Source organism: Zonotrichia albicollis, chromosome 5, assembly GCF_047830755.1.
Source record: "Zonotrichia albicollis isolate bZonAlb1 chromosome 5, bZonAlb1.hap1, whole genome shotgun sequence".
In the NCBI taxonomy this organism is placed as follows: domain Eukaryota; kingdom Metazoa; phylum Chordata; class Aves; order Passeriformes; family Passerellidae; genus Zonotrichia; species Zonotrichia albicollis.
The window spans coordinates 18,412,186-18,428,827 of NC_133823.1; the positions used below are offsets into that span (position 1 = coordinate 18,412,186).

Consider the following 16,642-nt stretch of genomic DNA (forward strand, 5'->3'; position numbering starts at 1 on the left):
TTTGATTGAGGTTGTGCTTAAGAAGGAATTGTCTTCTATAAAATTGTTTAGTCAGAACAAATTTTCTAATCAGATTTCTCATCTTTACTGGGCCATCACTACACTGTAATTGTTGTATGAGTTCAAAACAATTTTATGTCACGCAGATTGTAAATTTTGTTTAAATGGTTTTATTTTCTCTTAGGGCTTAGGAAAAACAATTCAAGCTATTGCATTCCTGGCTTATCTTTACCAAGAGGGCAATAAAGGTCCCCATTTGATAGTTGTGCCAGCTTCAACGTTAGGTAAGTTACAACCTTCAAAAATAGTTTTGTTAGGGGAAAAAGAACCAAACCAATCATGGACATATTGTAAAGCAAAGCTAATTTAATGAAAGAAAATTGTATTTTCTTATGATGGTACCCAGCTCCTTAAGTAATTTGAATTGGAATGCAGACCATACTGCAGGCATGCTTGTTCTGAATTAATTAGATTTAGCATGGAACTTTTTTAGACAATCTGTCTGCTTCAAAAAAAATGAAGCTGCTTGTTACAATCTGAACTTGTGTAGCAAAGTAGTCTTTTTACTTATTGAATATTGGCTGAACTTGTTAGTCTTCAGGCTGTGCTTAGGGTTAGGTTTCATGACATTTTAAATATTCACTGTTTTTTTTTAGTCTTTACTGCACAGCATCTGTCAAAGCAGATGCAAATCCTGAAATGATGAAGCTGTCTTGTGTGTTCTGATGGTTTTATGGCCTCAGTTGAAATTGGAGAGAGTATGGTGGAATTAAATGTTAGCAAAGTGGATGAGGTTGAGCAGAAAATGGTTCTTGATGGAATTAAATTTGGATTTATTGAATGATGAGGGAAGTAACAAGTTGTATTTAGAAAGTAAATGCTGCTTTAATATAAAATACTTAACTTGGGCTTCAAAAATTTCTCTTGATGTATCAGAAAAGTCTCCAGTTGTACAGCTTAAGTTTGAAATCCTCATTTTTAGTGTGCTTTCAAACTCCACTGGAATCTGCTTTTAAAAACAGCTCTTAATAATGCATATATCACTTAAAACCTGAGGTGTGCGTAGTAGTGCTTTTGTAAAGTCAGTCTGAGTTCCAGTTGTAGAGACAGGTTGGAAATGCCTGGGCATTGCAGTCTCCTGGAGTTTTCCTGACACTATTCCAGAGGTGTCTTCTCACCCCTGAGCTGGGTCCCTCCCCTTCCCAAGTGTTATTTAGCAGAATCCCCCTTCTGCTGGGGTTTGGGGTCAGCACTTGTGCTGGCTGTCAGGCAGCTTCCCCTTGGGCACAGCAGTGCTGCCTGGGGCTGCTGTGCTGCTGCACACCTGGAGCTGCACAGCAGGGATGTCAGGCCTCTGCCTGCTCCCAGAGGCACTGTCTCTCCTGGTGACATACTTCTGCAGGCAAGTACTGACAGATTAGGAGATTTGCTTTCTGGGGATTTAACTGTCTAGGGAAGAAACCGAGCTGCAAAGTTACACATTGTATTTATTTCACACAGTGGTTACAGACCGTGCAGGGCCTGTTCCTGCAGGAGTTTAAAGTGCAAGCTGGTTGAGCTACTAAAGCCCAGTTGGGGTTGATTCAGCTTCTTACTTAGCAGATTCAGTTTCTTACTTAGCAGTTTTCCAGTTTTAAGGCAGAATGTTTCTTAACCTTTAGGAGAATTTAAAGGGATTGGCATTAAAATCAGATGTTTGGGTTGATGCTGAGGTGTGAAACAGCAAGACATAATAAATTATAAATTACTTGGGTTTTGTTTTAATGTTGTCTTACAGATAACTGGATAAGAGAAGTTCATCTGTGGTGTCCTGAACTGAATGTCCTCTTTTACTATGGTGAGGAATCTAGTTAAGAAGTGAATCCAGTAATGCAGTTGCTTGCATGGCCAGTGTAAGAAAAGATTAATTGCTCATGGCAGTGTTGTTTTAAGACAGTTGTTGAAGTACACAGATTTATTGATGAGTGATTTCTCTGCAGTGTTTTTAATTGTTACATATAACAGTTAACGTATATAAATATATTTAGTTGTAATCATTTATGATTTATCCTTCTTTAGGATCCCAAGAAGATAGGAAACATCTCAGGTTGGACATTCACAATAAAGTCGTTGATTTCAACGTGATTGTGACTACGTACGTACAGTTAAAACACCACAAGCAGGGAGCTTTAGTGAGGGCCTGCTGACCTCTAGTGGTGTAGGAAACCAGACAATTTTAGAAGCTGGGTTTTGCATAATGGTTAACTAGGGTTTTAGGATTATGTAAGAGATACTGTGTCATAGGTGCTTTAGATATCTGTCTGTCAGCATGTGTATTACAGATAATATTACATTGTAATAGACTTCAGCAGAGTTTTAGAAAATGTTACTGAGAGCATTGGCTCATCAAGTAAACTGAAATAATTTGCCAGTAATCAACTCTGTTGTGGTTGGTTACTTCCAGGCAGTTCTACTGCCCCTCATGTACTTTCTCCATAACTCTTATCAATATTAGAGAATTTAATTTGATTGTGATAACAGTGCATTCATTTTCAGAGAGAGACTAAGTGCAGGTGATATTTGTCTCTGACAGATACAACTCTGCAATCAGCAGCTCTGAAGATCGAGGACTGTTCCGCAGGCTGAAGCTTAACTATGCAATTTTTGATGAAGGTCACATGCTCAAGAACATGAGCTCCATCCGCTACCAGCACCTCATGACAATTAATGTAAGAGGTTTGGTTATGGCTGGGTTAGAGGGGACAGCTCCTGGCTTTTCTGTTTGGTAGTTACAAGCAGGGGGAAAATGGAATATTAACTGTAATGTTCAAATACACCTAACTTTAGAGGAACTAGAGTATGCAAGTGGTTTTAAGTGTTGATGTGGTCTAAGGAGTAGATCCTGCTCTGTGATCACTTCTGGGACATGAGCTCCCAGAGAAATGTAATAAATTTCCTGTACCATCATTACAATGATGGTAGTGCCTGAGTTTCAGTATTAAGCAAATTCCCCATTACGTCCCATAGTAGTGAAGATTTTAAAGATGCTGTTCTGATTACTTGTGCTGAAACCTCGTAGTACTTCAGGACCCGCTCTGATAGGACTACTGCAACTTGTTTTTCAAGTTCATGTTTTCATCAATAGCCTTTTTAAAAAGCTAATCTTTAAGCAATAAAACGTGCTTGTACTTGCAATTCAAAGCTTGTGCTTAACTACTGTATGACATTAGAGAACTTGATATGGGAGCAGCAATTAGCACAGTCATCAGGAGGAAGAAAAAGTACCCCAAGAACAAGAAAAAGAAACCCAACAACAATAACCAAAACAAAGCCCAAACAGAACAATCAAGAAGAAGCCTAATAGACCCAGGAATGCTTTTTTAATTGTCTTAAATTGGTGCACAGTTCCCCACAGATCTGTAAACAGTCTTGTTGACTTAACAAGGAAATTATTCCATGAGTTCCAAATATATTATAAGTTTAAATAGTTATCATTTAAACCAAGTTCATTTTCTCACTTCTCCATGGCTGTGGTTTTTTGCCAATAATATTTTCTAGCCCATTTGACAAATGTTTCTCCTTGCTCTTTGCACTTTGGACAAACAGGCCAAGAATCGCTTGCTGCTCACAGGGACTCCAGTTCAAAATAATCTGTTGGAATTGATGTCCCTCCTGAATTTTGTCATGCCCCATATGTTCAGCAGTAGCACAAGTGAAATTCGAAGAATGTTCTCTTCAAAAACAGTGAGTACCATGAATTCTCCTCTTGAAAATAACTTCTTTGTGCTAGAAGACTGCTATTGCTGCGCAGCTTCTGTTTCATTGATATCTTATGGAAAAAGGTAATGTGATTATGAAAATCTACAAAATGAAAGAATTGAGTAAACCTTTTAAATTAAAATACACTGCAACAAGGTATCTTTGAGTATTAATGGTCAGGTGAACTATGCCTGTTTTGGCTGGGGTTTTCATCAAGTTAGAGAAGTTAAGATGGTGATGTTACAGCTGAAAACTTCACTCTGCAATTGAATTCTTTCAATGTTTTCCTTAGAAGAGTGCTGAAGAACAAAGCATATATGAGAAGGAGAGAATTGCACATGCAAAGCAGATAATAAAGCCATTCATCTTGAGAAGAGTAAAAGATGAGGTAACATTTTATCTTTAGAATGATGGATATGAGTTATCAAAAAAGCCTGATAATCTCTGAGACTCAACACCATAATATGAGATGAAATTACTTACTGATCTTAGAATATGTTAATGGGCACTTGCAGACTTCGGTGGCCTGAAGGGGGTAACACTGATTAGCAAGGGAGTAGATCCCCAGTACTGCATATAATAAATATTATTTCATGCAGTTCTGGAGTGTGCAGACCATGTTACTTAATGGGGAGGTTCATGTATAATCTAGGTCAAACCTGGGTTGAATTGCCGCCTGAGTTAATGAAGTTGCAAGCAGTGAAAGGAGCTGGGATGAGGAGAATTACCAGAGTATCATAACAGCTACAAGAGAGTGCAGAATTACTGATGGTTCACAACAATGAGGGTTTTATCTGGTATAATTTTGTTTTGTCAGGTCCTTAAACAACTACCTCCCAAAAAAGATCTCATTGAACTGTGTGCCATGTCTGATAAACAGGAACAACTCTACTTGGCTCTTTTAAACAAGCTCAAGAAAACCATTAACAGTAACGGTACGTAAGGGCCTTGTTTCCTTTTGGTGGATTTTGTCATGCTGACACATATGTTGAACATGACTACAGTCTTTGCTTTGTAGAAATGTCTAATGCTCATAAACTGTCTATATCCCTTCTATGAATTTGTTTGAAGTTCAGTAATAGGTGAATTTTCAAACTGAGTTCTTGCAAACAAAGCTCTGCTGAGAAATAAAAGTGTTTCAGATGGTTCTTTTCTGTAGTAGTTCAAAGATGCCTTCTTTGTTTACAGAGAAAAACTCTGATATGGGAAATGCAATGATGCAACTTAGAAAAATGGCCAATCACCCACTTTTGCATCGTCAGTACTACACAAATGAAAAGCTCAGGACAATGTCCACCCTCATGCTCAAGGTAAGGGGATGAGATTCAGAAGCAATCCTTCATTGCTCAGAATTTCTAGTGCACGCTTGTTTCTTTGTGTGTTTTGTTGTCAGGCTTCTGGTCAAAAATGTGTCTTTGCCATGCTTCATTCATTGTTGCTGCTTTTTATTTCTCTGCATCTGTTCAGTGCTCTAGTCAAGCTCTGTAGGTATTTAACACTGATTTTTGTATCGTGAGAATGGAGAGAACAGTTGTGGGTCTGCAATTATCTCCTTTTCATAAACTCTGCCTTAGCACCTCTTCCCTCCACCCCAGAATTTAAACCCGAAGTGTTTATGGAAAAATTTTTAGGTGGGCACTTGAGTTTAGTAGCTTTCTAAGTAGCAAGAACTGAGTAGTACAGAAGTAAAATAGGGAAGGCCTAAGTTTGATCTATTAAGGTTTTTTTTTTTTTAATTTGTATGAGGTTAATGGCTGAGGAGCTTGGGAAAATTGTTGGTAATGTCTAAAATATAAAAAAAAACCTCAGCATGCAGCAGGTGTTCTAAAAAAGTTGCAGCTGGCTTTGAATATTCTTCAGCTTTGTCTTAAAGTGAAACCCCCCAGACAAGCTTGGGGAAGCAAGAAGTGACCCATTGAAAGGTTTTTATCCCTTTTTACTTCCATACCATCATACTGTCCAGATGTGGCTTTTTTTTCTTCTTTCTTCCAGGCATGACATTCCTCTACCCACCCTACCTCTTGGGCTGGGCTTTCCATGTCTTCTACCATCTATCCAAGGATTGGACCTCCCTTTTAGGGAATGTGTCTTCAGGGGAAGAGGTCTGATAAAAGGGGTAAAAGGTCATAGGGCTTGGGAAATAGGTAATTGTTAAGAAGGTTTAGCATATCCTTATTAAGTTTTTGGCAACATAAGTGCTTGTGAGAGCTAAACTGTGAAGTAATTATCCTCTCCTATGAACCTGAAGTTGAGATTTCCTCTTTCATTGCTTGCATGAGCCAAGCTCTAGCATTTGTCCATGTTTAGGTGTGCTACTTTTTTCCTTCAGAGATTATGGATGTTATTGTGTGGTGATTTTGTTTTTAGTTCTCTGGTGAGGTTGTGTATTGCATTATTTCCCTTTGTTTTTGCTAATAGGAACCCACACATTGTGATGCTAACCCTGACCTTATCTTTGAAGATATGGCAGTAATGACAGATTTTGAGCTGCACGTGCTTTGTAAGCAATATTCTCACATCAATGACTTCATGTTAGACGTGGATCAGATCCTGGACTCTGGAAAGTTTAGAGCATTGGAACGCATTCTCTCTGACCTTAAAGAGAAGGTATTGCAGATGGCTGAAGATTTTTCCTGTCCAAAGAGTGTCTCTAAATAACTGGTTAAATTATTATCTGCCAGCTCTCTATGCAGCCCAGTTGCTTTGCTGTGGAGTTTGACAATGTAACTTAGTGCATGTGCAGAATTGAGAAGCAACACTTACAGCCTTTAATGTGCAGCCCTGTGTATGCACATCACTTTAGAGACAGCCAAAATAAATTTTTCCAGTTTACCAGGTTTCAGAGTACTCATCCCAAGTTAACTACTCTATTAATATATGAAGTCTTGCATAATTTTCACACCTCATGGATTTGGACATTCTCTTGGCAGTTGAATAACTGTATTACATTAGAATAATCACGTGAGTGTTACGTGGAAAGGGAGGAGGAGGTCCCTGCTTGAAGCCCTGCCCAGAGATTCAAATACGTTTATTTTGCAAATAACTGTGTGCCCATATTGCTTCAGAGTATCCTGAATTTGAGCAGGAGGATGCTGTGGATCTGACTATTTCAGACAAAATAGGGCTACTCTGTGTATTACGTGAAATATTTAAATTTAAGTTTTGAATGAAAGTATTTTGATGTTTATGCATGAAGTGATCTGTTGCTTATGCATTTGATATGTGATTTGTTTGAGCCACCTAAGTACAAAGTAATTAAAATATTACTGCAATAGCAGTCAGTGAATTAATGCAGAACTACTGGATATGGAATCTGCACCGCAAGTCAATCCTGACTTGATGATATTCAGCTTAGTCTTTTATTTTGGAAAACAGGGATTCTGTGACAGTAAAATGACATATTTGCATCAATAAAGAATTCTTATGCTTCATAGTTGACACGTTTCAAAATTTTTGCTTTGCTTTGTCCTTTTCAGGGTGACAGAGTTGTGTTGTTCAGCCAGTTCACTATGATGCTGGACATCTTGGAAGTTTTTCTAAAACACTGGCAACATAGATATATTAGGCTGGATGGAAAAACACAAATTTCAGAGAGGTATGTGACTCTTGCCAAAAATGAGAGAAAGTGAATGTGTTGGAGAGGGGGAGGTGACTTTGGATCCTTACCTTTGTTTTCCAGTACAGAAGTCTGTGCTCACTGGACACTGACCACAGAAGGTGTTTAATGTTGAATTTCAGATCACCTTAGTAAGGGTGAGGCTGAAAGATGAGGTTTAGGTGGTGGGGTTAACAGTCTTAGCCATGGAAATGAAAAATATGTGTCTTCAGCAGTTCCTGTTGTATTTGATTTCTGTCAGCCTGTCATAACTCCTGTGGCTATTCCTTGGAAGTAGAGTGTATCTCTTTCACAACAGGCAGATACATTCCTTTGTTTCTCTAGGACAAACCTTTCTGTCTGTCCCTGCAGCTGAAAATGTTTCAATGCTTTTCTTGTTTGAGCTGAACTGGTTTTCTTTCTTTTTAAAAGAGAGAATTTTTGAAGATTTTTTTTTATGCTTTTTCCTTCATTTCAAAAAAAGCTGTCATTCTTGCTGTGATGTAACTTCCCATGTAGAGCTGATACCTGCCTCTACCCTTGCATGTGCAGTTAGTACAGGAGATTGTCATGAAGCGAAATTCATCCCCTGCCTCCCCATTCATTTCATTTCAGTCTTGCATTGTCCTCTCACTGACTCTTTGTGTTCTGTGATCATCAAAAATCTTTTTCAAACCCTCTTTTCACTCTTTGCTATCCATCTGTCACTCTGTATTTCTCTGGTCGCTGCAGAAGACTGTTGGTACCCTTTTTCCTGCTGCATAACATCTGTACTTTGGAGCGGCTCTGCAGTGCCACTGTCCTCTCTTCCAAAAGACCATCCCAACTTCTGTGTTCAGCTCTGGAGCCAGTGTGGAGTGTTTTCCAAGGCCTGATGCATGCTGTCTTGTGTTCTGCAGGATACATCTGATAGATGAGTTCAATACAGACATGGGTATATTTGTATTCCTTCTGTCCACCAAAGCTGGGGGCCTGGGCATTAATCTGACCTCGGCCAATGTTGTTATCCTTCACGACATTGACTGCAACCCTTACAACGATAAGCAGGCCGAAGACCGGTGCCACAGAGTGGGGCAGACACGGTAAGAGTTTTTCAAATGACAGTGCTTGGTTTTCCTTGGAGGAGAGCTTTCAAAGGAGGCTAAAAGGACAGTATTTATCATTAAAAGTTCTGAGCAGAGACTTGTGTAGAGCAGCTGTGGGTTGTGTGGGAGCTAGGAAATGTAATAGTCTTAGTCCATGTTGCTGGCAGAACAAACCTTTATTTACACTTTCCTCCTTTTCCTAGTTCATTATACCTTTTGAACTGTGCATAATTCTTAAATTTCCTGGTGCTGGGAACTATTCCAAGGTAGATCTGAATTCTTTGGGACTATCTGGCCAAGCTGTTTGTTCTCTTCAGGAGACTTCTAAGCTTTTAAGTATCACCCTATCCTAGAGAGTGAAACCATAGAATGTATGGAATTTCAACTGTATTCAACAGTAAAAGGGAAATAGGGGGAATTGGACTTGTTTATATTAATGGATATTTTTGTGACTGTCCAGATATTTGCAGTGGCTAAGAGTGCAGGAGAAAATGTGTTTTCTGGCAATACAGAGCACAGGTATTCCAGAGAAAAATCTAGAAGCTCTTTATATTGCTCTCTGATTCATTTCCCCATCCTTGCTTTAAATCCCAGCCAGCTGAGTCAAGTCATAGCATCCTTCTCTTTTGCATTAATCCAAACAAGGCAAATGGATTTTTTTGGCCTTTTTCAGAGAAGTACAAGTCATAAAGCTCATCAGTAAGGGTACTATTGAAGAAACCATGCTCAAGATCAGCCAACAGAAATTGAAGTTAGAACAAGATATGACTGCAGCAGAATCAGGTGAGTGTCTTGCACATAATGATGACCATTTAAATAAATTAAAGCTGCAATATGTTACTCTGAAAAAAAGAATGTTCTTCATGCAGACAAGCCTTTTTTTGTTTGGGGTTTTTTATGTTGAACTAGAAAGATGTATTTTTGCTGGCTGTTTTTGATTTGACAGGAGGTGCCCTCTGAGTCTGACCCAGAAATCAGTGACCAAGTCCTACAAGCAGAGGATTTTTTTACTGTTTTGGGGATGTAGGCTTTTATCTGTTTATGCAAAATATTTTAAGCTGTACTAATGCTTCTCTTTATTCCTCAGGAGAAGAAGGAACCATTCCTGCAGATATAGCTACGCTATTAAAAGCTTCATTGGGTCTCTAAAATGTAAATATGTTGTGAAATTCAAGGAAGAAATGTGATGAGATACCCCAAGGACTCTTACATTACTGTTGACCAGGAGTTTTATGAACGTTTATAACTTTTTGTAGTTTCATTGTTTTATTGCTCATGATATTGAAAATTTTTAACACCAATAGCATTCTTTTGATGCTTAAAAGCATAAATGACCCAAATGTGCCAACCTCAGATGCTAAATAAAGGTTTTACAGATCAGTTTTGAAAATGGGGACCGAAGTAGTAATTGTTTTAACAAATCTGCTACTGCTTAAGATTTGTCAGTATTTTTGTAATTATTTCTACCTCCAAATATATATGTATATATATAAACTGTCTGTTTCACTGGATTCTGCGTGTAGATTTTTTTATACGTGCCTTATTTGACAATGCTCGAGTCTGTTTCTGCTTGTTTTGGTTCATTTGATGTACCGTACTGATTTTGTATCAACTTGTTCCAATAAAATGCCATAGATTGACAAAATGTTTTTGTGGTTGCAGTGGTTTGGGGCAGGTGAGGGGATGAAAATGTGCATGTTAAAAATCAATTAGCTCTCAAACCAGCTGGAATGTTCCAATTGAACTGGCCTGGCTTTGTCCAGCAGTAGTTAATTACCAGTGTGTCATTATACTCTAATTACAGTGGTGTGAGGATATTGATTGTAAAAACAGAACTCCTGCCAAATGGTTTGGTCAAGTCTGTGGGTGTTGTGGTCAACTGTACATGATTTCTGCAAATTCAAAATGGTGGGAAATTAAAGCTTTTCCGAAACTTGTTTTCCAAGTCTGGACTAAACTGCTTGGCTTTTCCTAGAAATGTTCTGTGGCTGTGCTGTCTGTTCCAAAATGCACAACTGAAACAAGGTGAGGAAGTAGTCTATTGTTTGAGAAGAGATATGGGTAAGAAACAGTTTTCCATGCTTCTTTATTTCCACTGGTTCTGCTGAGCTAAATAGTGGGATTTAACAGAGAACCACTGGTGTTTAATGCTACAGCTAATTAGGTTGTGTGTTTCTGTTGAGCATGCTGCTAACCCAAATCTTATCCAGTTGTACCTGCATGTTCTCTCTTGCTTAGTTCAAGTGTGGATTGAAACAAGATCCCTGCCCTTCAGGGTGGGTTGTGTGGTGTTTTGGATGTGTCTGGGCTTTTTGTTTTGAGCTCTGGAGGAGCAGTGGTTACCCTTGGGGTCAGTATCTGTCTGTAGGTGCTGTGGAACTCTGCCTTTCCTCCTTGTAACTGTTCCTACGGTTTGTAGCTGGGGTCTCAGGAGATGGCAGGGCCACCATCCTGGGAGATAGCCACAAACTAACTGGATGCAGTCCTGGGCAGCTGGCTCTAGGTGGCCCTGTGTGAGCAGGGGCTTGGACCAGAGGTCACTTCAACTATCCTGTGATTCTGTTTTTCTGATTGGGAAAGATGTACAGAGGGAAAAGAACACAGAGCCACTCTCTGGAGTCAGTTGCTGAAGAAGAGAGGAGTTTTGGGAGCTAAAGAAGGAAAAAGTGTATGAAGAGCCAGAGCAAAGCACACAAGGAGTTGCAAAGCAGGTGGAGATGGGAATGAGTAAAGGTTGTTTCTTTCTGTTCTGACAATACCTGAGTTGTCTCTCTGAGGGGTTGTTTGGCATCACTCATGATTCAATGAAACAATACTTGGGGTGAGAGGGGAAAGTACATGTGAAGGGAAATACTTTCCCAACAGTGGCGATTTCCAGCATGGAGTGTTGCCCAAGTTTGTTGTGGTTTCTCTGCTTACACCATACAATGGAGACCTCTCACAAGCACTTGTCTCCCCTTGAGTTTGTGTAAACCACTTTCATCCACAGCAGTCCACATTGCCAAGATTTCCACCTGCCTTTTCTCCAGTCCTGGAAGAGCAAACCCTTCATTTGTTCTAAGCCTGGCTGCCACCACTGACCTCCAGTTTGTGTCTCCTACTTATTGGCATAGGTACCGAGCTGTTAAATGTTTTTGCAGCTGGCGTGTTTATGGAGAACTGCTGCTGGTGTGGGCACCAGCTCAGCTGGGCAACTGCTTTTTGGCTTGTTTTGGAGGTTTTTATTTGGTTTTTTTCAGGAGTACAGCATTAACCTCAAGCTTCTCAAACACTTTTTTCAGGCCCTTGAATTTTACTGACTAAGTGGGTCTTTTTACTTTTTTTTTTTTTTTCTTAGTGTTCCACATATTTTCCCTCTCCTTTTAACTTGATTTCCTCTAGATTGGAAGACTGCAGTAGGCAAAATGCTGTTGAGATTGCACCTCTCCATGAAGGTGTATTAATATTTTTTCCCTTTTAAGAGTGCACAAAACATGATTTGCTTTGATGAAGCACAGTGTTAGTAGAGGGAGGATGTGATTGCAACCACACTTCTGTGAATTAATATTTATTACTCTATTAAATCAGTATTTTAGATTCTCTTGCAAGTGGATACAAGTGGTAGATTTTGATTTGATACAGCACAGCCATCTGAAGTTAATTTAAATGATTTAGAAGTTAATAACTTAGGATGTTTGTCATACTGAAAACTAAACAAGCATTTGTTTCTCTGAGCAGCTGATCTACATGACGCTCTTTGGCCTTTTCTGGATCCAGGCTGCAATAGCTGGCAGTGCTTGCACTCTGTCCTTGAGAGCCAGAAGCCTGGGGTATTTGTCTGCCAGGTCAGGCTTACAGGACAGAAGTGTTGTGCTGCACACATCCCAGTAGAAATCAGCCCACGTTACCTAGTGGAAATGGGACAGAAAGCAGTAAATTTTAGTTGGTAATCTCAAAAGCCAGGACTACTAATACTCTCAAAAAACTGAATTTATCTGTTTTAAGTTTTCATTTTGGGGTTGGGGTTTTTTTAAAGCCCATTATTACAGGGCTAGTAGTTAGGTTCCAAGACAAGGCTTAACTTAAGTAAATACTGGTTCAAATCAAGTCCTGGCCACAAATATTAGTCGTGTTACAATATTAGTCTTTCCTGCTGAAACTGCTGCAGAAAAGAGTTTGGGGTAAAAAAGGTACAATGTTTATATAGAGGTTTTTTGTATTGCCTTATAAATAAGTCGGTGATGATAAACAGGGTTCTGTGTAGTCATGAATTTATGTTCACAAGTTCAAAGAAAGGCATTTAAAATGTTTTGTGTCAACATACTTATGAACATGCATTTTCTGGTTTAGAAAATGCAGATCCTAGTCCTGTTTTGCCTCACTTTTCTAATATTGTGGAAAACCATTTTCACTTTGCAATTAAGCGACCAGTTGTGTATTGGTAAGAATAAAGGGCTCAAAGTGTGGGGAAGAGTTCCTTCATGGCCTGACATGAAACCCAGAAATTCAGCAGTAGGCCATTACTTGAGTTTTCTGGCAATCTGATGGGAATGGGAGAAACAAAAATTATACTTACAGAATTCCCCACCAACCACTGCTTATCCCCTAAGAAAGTATCCAAATCTTTCAGTAGCTCAGGCGCTTTGTTGGTGAGGATATCATCAAATGCTTTTTTCTGGTGGAAGAGCAAAACAGAGATGCACAGCAGTCAGCAAAACTGAATTTTTTAGGTTTTATTACTTATGAAAAAGAAAGCTGAAATATGAAAAAGATTAGGGTTAGATACCAAAACATGGCATTCACGGCTTGCTGAGCCGTGACTTAAAGCCAATTCCTTAATGAACACCTGAGTGCTCCTTGATGCTGACATGATATTTGTGGTGATGTGCTAACAGAAAAAGCATGCAGCCATGGCAAGGCAGGAGCTCAGCCATAGGTTTGGGAAGAATCCAGCTGCAAGACAGATTCCTAATGTCTCATAGCAATTTTTAAGGGACTCTTTTGAATGTCATCTTTTCTAGTGTGCAGACTCTCAGATTTCCAGAATCCCTTGTGCTCAGTCTTTCCACGCAGTCAGTCAGATGCTGGTCAGTTATCTTTGCTTATCAACCCTTCTTATGGGAGATGTGGAACTTGGGTTTTCAGCTTTTGGTGGGGTTGATTTATCTTTGAGTTTTAATGTTCATGCTATTTTGCTTTTTTGTCCCTGCAGCAGTAAGATTTGAGGTGGCTAAAACTTGTTTTTAAAGGATGAGCTAAAGGCTCCGGCCTTAGTGAGGTTATGGCGGTGGTTCTCTACAGGCTGTTCCCCATAGCAGAAAGCTTTAAGACTGCTTTTAAAAGGGCTAAGCTGGTTCCTTTGGTGAGGAAAATTGCTTCTGATTTTCTTTTCTCACCTGCATGGAAATAATTAAGACTGCAGACTGTTGTGATCATCTGGTCAACTCACATGGCACAGTTTTTGCAGTTACTGTGCTTGGCCTAATTTTGGAGGAACACGCTCAGGCTTGGGTAAATAAGCACTGGTGTACAGGAATGGAATTATTTCTACAGCTTTAACAGGTGAAAAAAGAAAATTGGAAGAGGCAGAAACCTAAATGCAGACTGAAATCGAATCAGTGTTTCTACAGGCATGATCGAAGATTTGACATCATTTTCTGCTTCTTTTAAGAGCTTAGTTAACTGGATGAGGTGACTGAAAGTATCAGCTGGGAGTTTGCAGTCCAGAAATCTCATATCTATCTGTGCCCTGGGTTGTAGTATTTCCTTTCTTTTAGGTAACTGATCCCTTCCCCACCGTTTTACCCTGCAAAGAAAACCCCAAGCTGTTGTGTGATTGTGATGCTAACAGCATTCCCCAAGTACAGGAGTGCACAGCCAAGGTGTGAAGCTGGCGGGGACAACCAAGATCCCTCTTCTGAGTGGCACAACCTGCTCTTCTCAGCCCTGGAGCTCTGCAGTGGTGGGTGCAAAGCTTTGCAATGCCAGCTGTGTTTTGGGGAATGTGGAGTGAAGGGGGAGTCTGTGCCTGTCACGGAGGGAACTTCCACGGGCAGCTTCCAGCTCTGCTCCCCTGGTTTGCTTTGATTTCTCTTTGCTGCTGGCTAGATGGAGGTAACACATCCTCTCACCATTCCCTGGGTGTGTGTTCCTGTGAGCAGTGGTCAGGCCTGGGGAGGTGTTTTGGCTTCAAACAAAAATCAAAACTTAAATCTGGCCTGGTAAGACCGTGAGATGCCTTTTTGACCACAAGGTGGTGGCAGCGGGTCCGGGAGGAGAGAGGGAGGAAGGACAATGTTGGGAGCGTGGGAAAGTGAGATTCCTGACCATCCTTGGCCCCAGCACATAATTTAGCATGCATACGTGCGGATTGGCACATTTGGGTTGGCTGCCAGCTCTTCCCGTCTAAATTAATCACTGGTGACACGATCTGGGTCCTTTTTTGGAGAAGTGCTTGGGTACAACAGGAGCTTCCCCACGGAAGGGCAGCAGCGCTGACTCTGCCACCAGTACATCCGGTGGAGTGTGGCTCCTCTGAAATGATTAAAACTCATGAGTCACCTTACCCTCCCCAAACAAGGAAACCTAAGGAAATCACTTGGACATGTAAGTAATTCACACTTTTAAGTACTAAACCTCCAAATTTCAGATTTTCCCCTGCAAGACTTCATAATATTTTCATATTGTTTCTTTATTTATTATGGGTTTGGAGCACCATTTTTTACTCTGTGGTCTCTGCAATAAGATACCTTAATAATGGGTATCTCATTACCTAGTAATAAGATACCCTAATAAGATACCATATTAAGCATTTCAGATAATGATCTGAAATGTTGCCTTTGAATAAATAAATGGAAGGTGGCTGCACTGGCAGTTTATGGTGAGAGCTGTTGTTACACCTCCATTTCCCTAAGAGGGTCAGGTTGTCTGCTAGGGGCAGAGCTGTGCAGAGCCTTTGTAATGCTGGAGTGAAATCATCCATTGCCTTTGTCTCCCAGCAAACTGATCTGTGTGCTTGCTTTTGGGATTCTGGTGAGAGGACTGGCCTGATGCCAAAGGAGCCCCAAATGCTGTAGGACAAGCCTGTGACTGTGTGTTAAAGTAGCCATGGCACCACAGCCTGGTGTCAGAAGCACTGCAGAGGACCAAGGTGAGCTGTGACATCTGAAAAGCACAGTGAGGGCTGTGCTCCCTGCTCTGATTAGCAGTGCCTGCTGTCCTGACAAGCAGTCATCCCTGGTAGGTGATGTTATTCAACATTGATACTTACTGAACACTTAGAAGAAATCAAAATGCAGAAACATGAAAGGATGGGGTGGGGCTATTTATCTTATTCAGTTGACAGAAAGATTTGAGCATAGGCTCCTTGTGACAAGAGAGAGGAATTCCACAGCGCCAGCTGGGGTGGAAGTGTCCTGCGTTTGCCCTTTTGAAGAGCAGTTTGGTGTAGGCACATCCTTGGTTCAAGATATTGGCCTCAGAGTTTCTAACAAGGGTGAGAACAACCTGCTGAAGGAGGAGGTGGGATCAGCCTCAAGGAACAACCACAGAGCTCCACCAGCTCAGCCTTGCTGAGCTGAGGTGATGAACCCAGTGGCTGACCCCCATCAGTGTCTCCAGGGCAGATGCTCAGAGACAGGATCATGGCTTACATGCCATCTTTGTTTATATTTAGTGATTGGCTTACTCTCACGTCCTGGTTTTTCTCTGCCCAAGGGAACAGCGTCATGAAATCATCGATGGTGTCCACAATGGCATCAGCTAAAGCCTGTTCCACAGGCGTCTGGCCTGCCACACCTGCGGGAAGCAAGCGCATGAAGGGACATTAGAGACAGCAGCAGCAAGAATTTTTGATGCCCTGAAGGTAAACTGTGAATATTTTCATAAACATACATTTTCTTCAGGTCTTTTTGAAGCTGACAATGTGGGTTTGACTCTTTGCATCCAGGTACAGTTGTATCTGCCTTTGCTTTTTTCCCAATTCTGGCCTTGTACAGCCACCCAAGGTAGTGAGGTGTTCTATCCATTACCTGAGCTCCCAGCCTGAACCTTATTTCTGTATCATCTCTGCTTTACACCACACATTCAGCAAGGGTCAGCACAAATTTCATTCCTTTATTCTCTGCCCATCCCAGTTTTCCACATCCTTCTCCATCTCATGGTCAACACATTCTCCAAAAGTGCACTTGTTAAAGATGGCTTCTCTTTCCCTATATCCTTCCCACTCAGCCCCATTCTGAACATT

The 16,642-nt window shown here is 40.5% G+C and overlaps 2 protein-coding genes and 1 long non-coding RNA gene across 9 annotated transcripts in view; 2 read left to right on the top strand and 1 right to left on the bottom strand.

The window, feature by feature from the left end:
- The window catches only part of SMARCAD1 (SNF2 related chromatin remodeling ATPase with DExD box 1), a 40,577-nt gene extending 30,648 nt beyond the window's left edge, over positions 1-9,929 (top strand). The window contains exons 12-24 of one of the 2 annotated variants that reach the window (XM_074540924.1): positions 185-284; positions 1,778-1,837; positions 2,059-2,134; positions 2,573-2,708; positions 3,586-3,723; positions 4,034-4,126; positions 4,556-4,673; positions 4,927-5,048; positions 6,157-6,345; positions 7,215-7,333; positions 8,233-8,415; positions 9,092-9,201; positions 9,506-9,929. In XM_074540924.1, the coding sequence (XP_074397025.1) occupies positions 185-284; positions 1,778-1,837; positions 2,059-2,134; positions 2,573-2,708; positions 3,586-3,723; positions 4,034-4,126; positions 4,556-4,673; positions 4,927-5,048; positions 6,157-6,345; positions 7,215-7,333; positions 8,233-8,415; positions 9,092-9,201; positions 9,506-9,567 (1,506 nt within the window). In that variant the 3' untranslated portion in view covers positions 9,568-9,929. Of the gene's footprint in view, positions 1-184; positions 285-1,777; positions 1,838-2,058; positions 2,135-2,572; positions 2,709-3,585; positions 3,724-4,030; positions 4,127-4,555; positions 4,674-4,926; positions 5,049-6,156; positions 6,346-7,214; positions 7,334-8,232; positions 8,416-9,091; positions 9,202-9,505 lie in introns of both variants that reach the window. The other variant, XM_005484611.4, reaches the window with a different exon arrangement.
- Positions 9,930-11,728: 1,799 nt separating this feature from the next.
- Positions 11,729-16,642, bottom strand: part of HPGDS (hematopoietic prostaglandin D synthase) — a 29,937-nt gene continuing 25,023 nt past the window's right edge. For all 3 annotated transcript variants that reach the window (XM_026791975.2, XM_005484613.4, XM_014265415.3), the window contains exons 4-6: positions 16,085-16,194; positions 12,974-13,072; positions 11,729-12,305 (exon numbers count right to left, since the gene is read on the bottom strand). In XM_026791975.2, coding sequence (XP_026647776.1) covers positions 12,141-12,305; positions 12,974-13,072; positions 16,085-16,194 — 374 coding nt within the window. In that variant the 3' untranslated portion in view covers positions 11,729-12,140. The remainder of the gene's footprint in view (positions 12,306-12,973; positions 13,073-16,084; positions 16,195-16,642) is intronic.
- Positions 13,066-16,642, top strand: part of LOC141729134 (uncharacterized) — a 49,469-nt gene continuing 45,892 nt past the window's right edge. For 3 of the 4 annotated variants that reach the window (XR_012580381.1, XR_012580382.1, XR_012580379.1), the window contains exon 1: positions 16,125-16,261. This is a non-coding gene — a long non-coding RNA (uncharacterized LOC141729134). Of the gene's footprint in view, positions 15,004-15,395; positions 16,262-16,642 lie in introns of those variants that run through there. The other variant, XR_012580378.1, reaches the window with a different exon arrangement.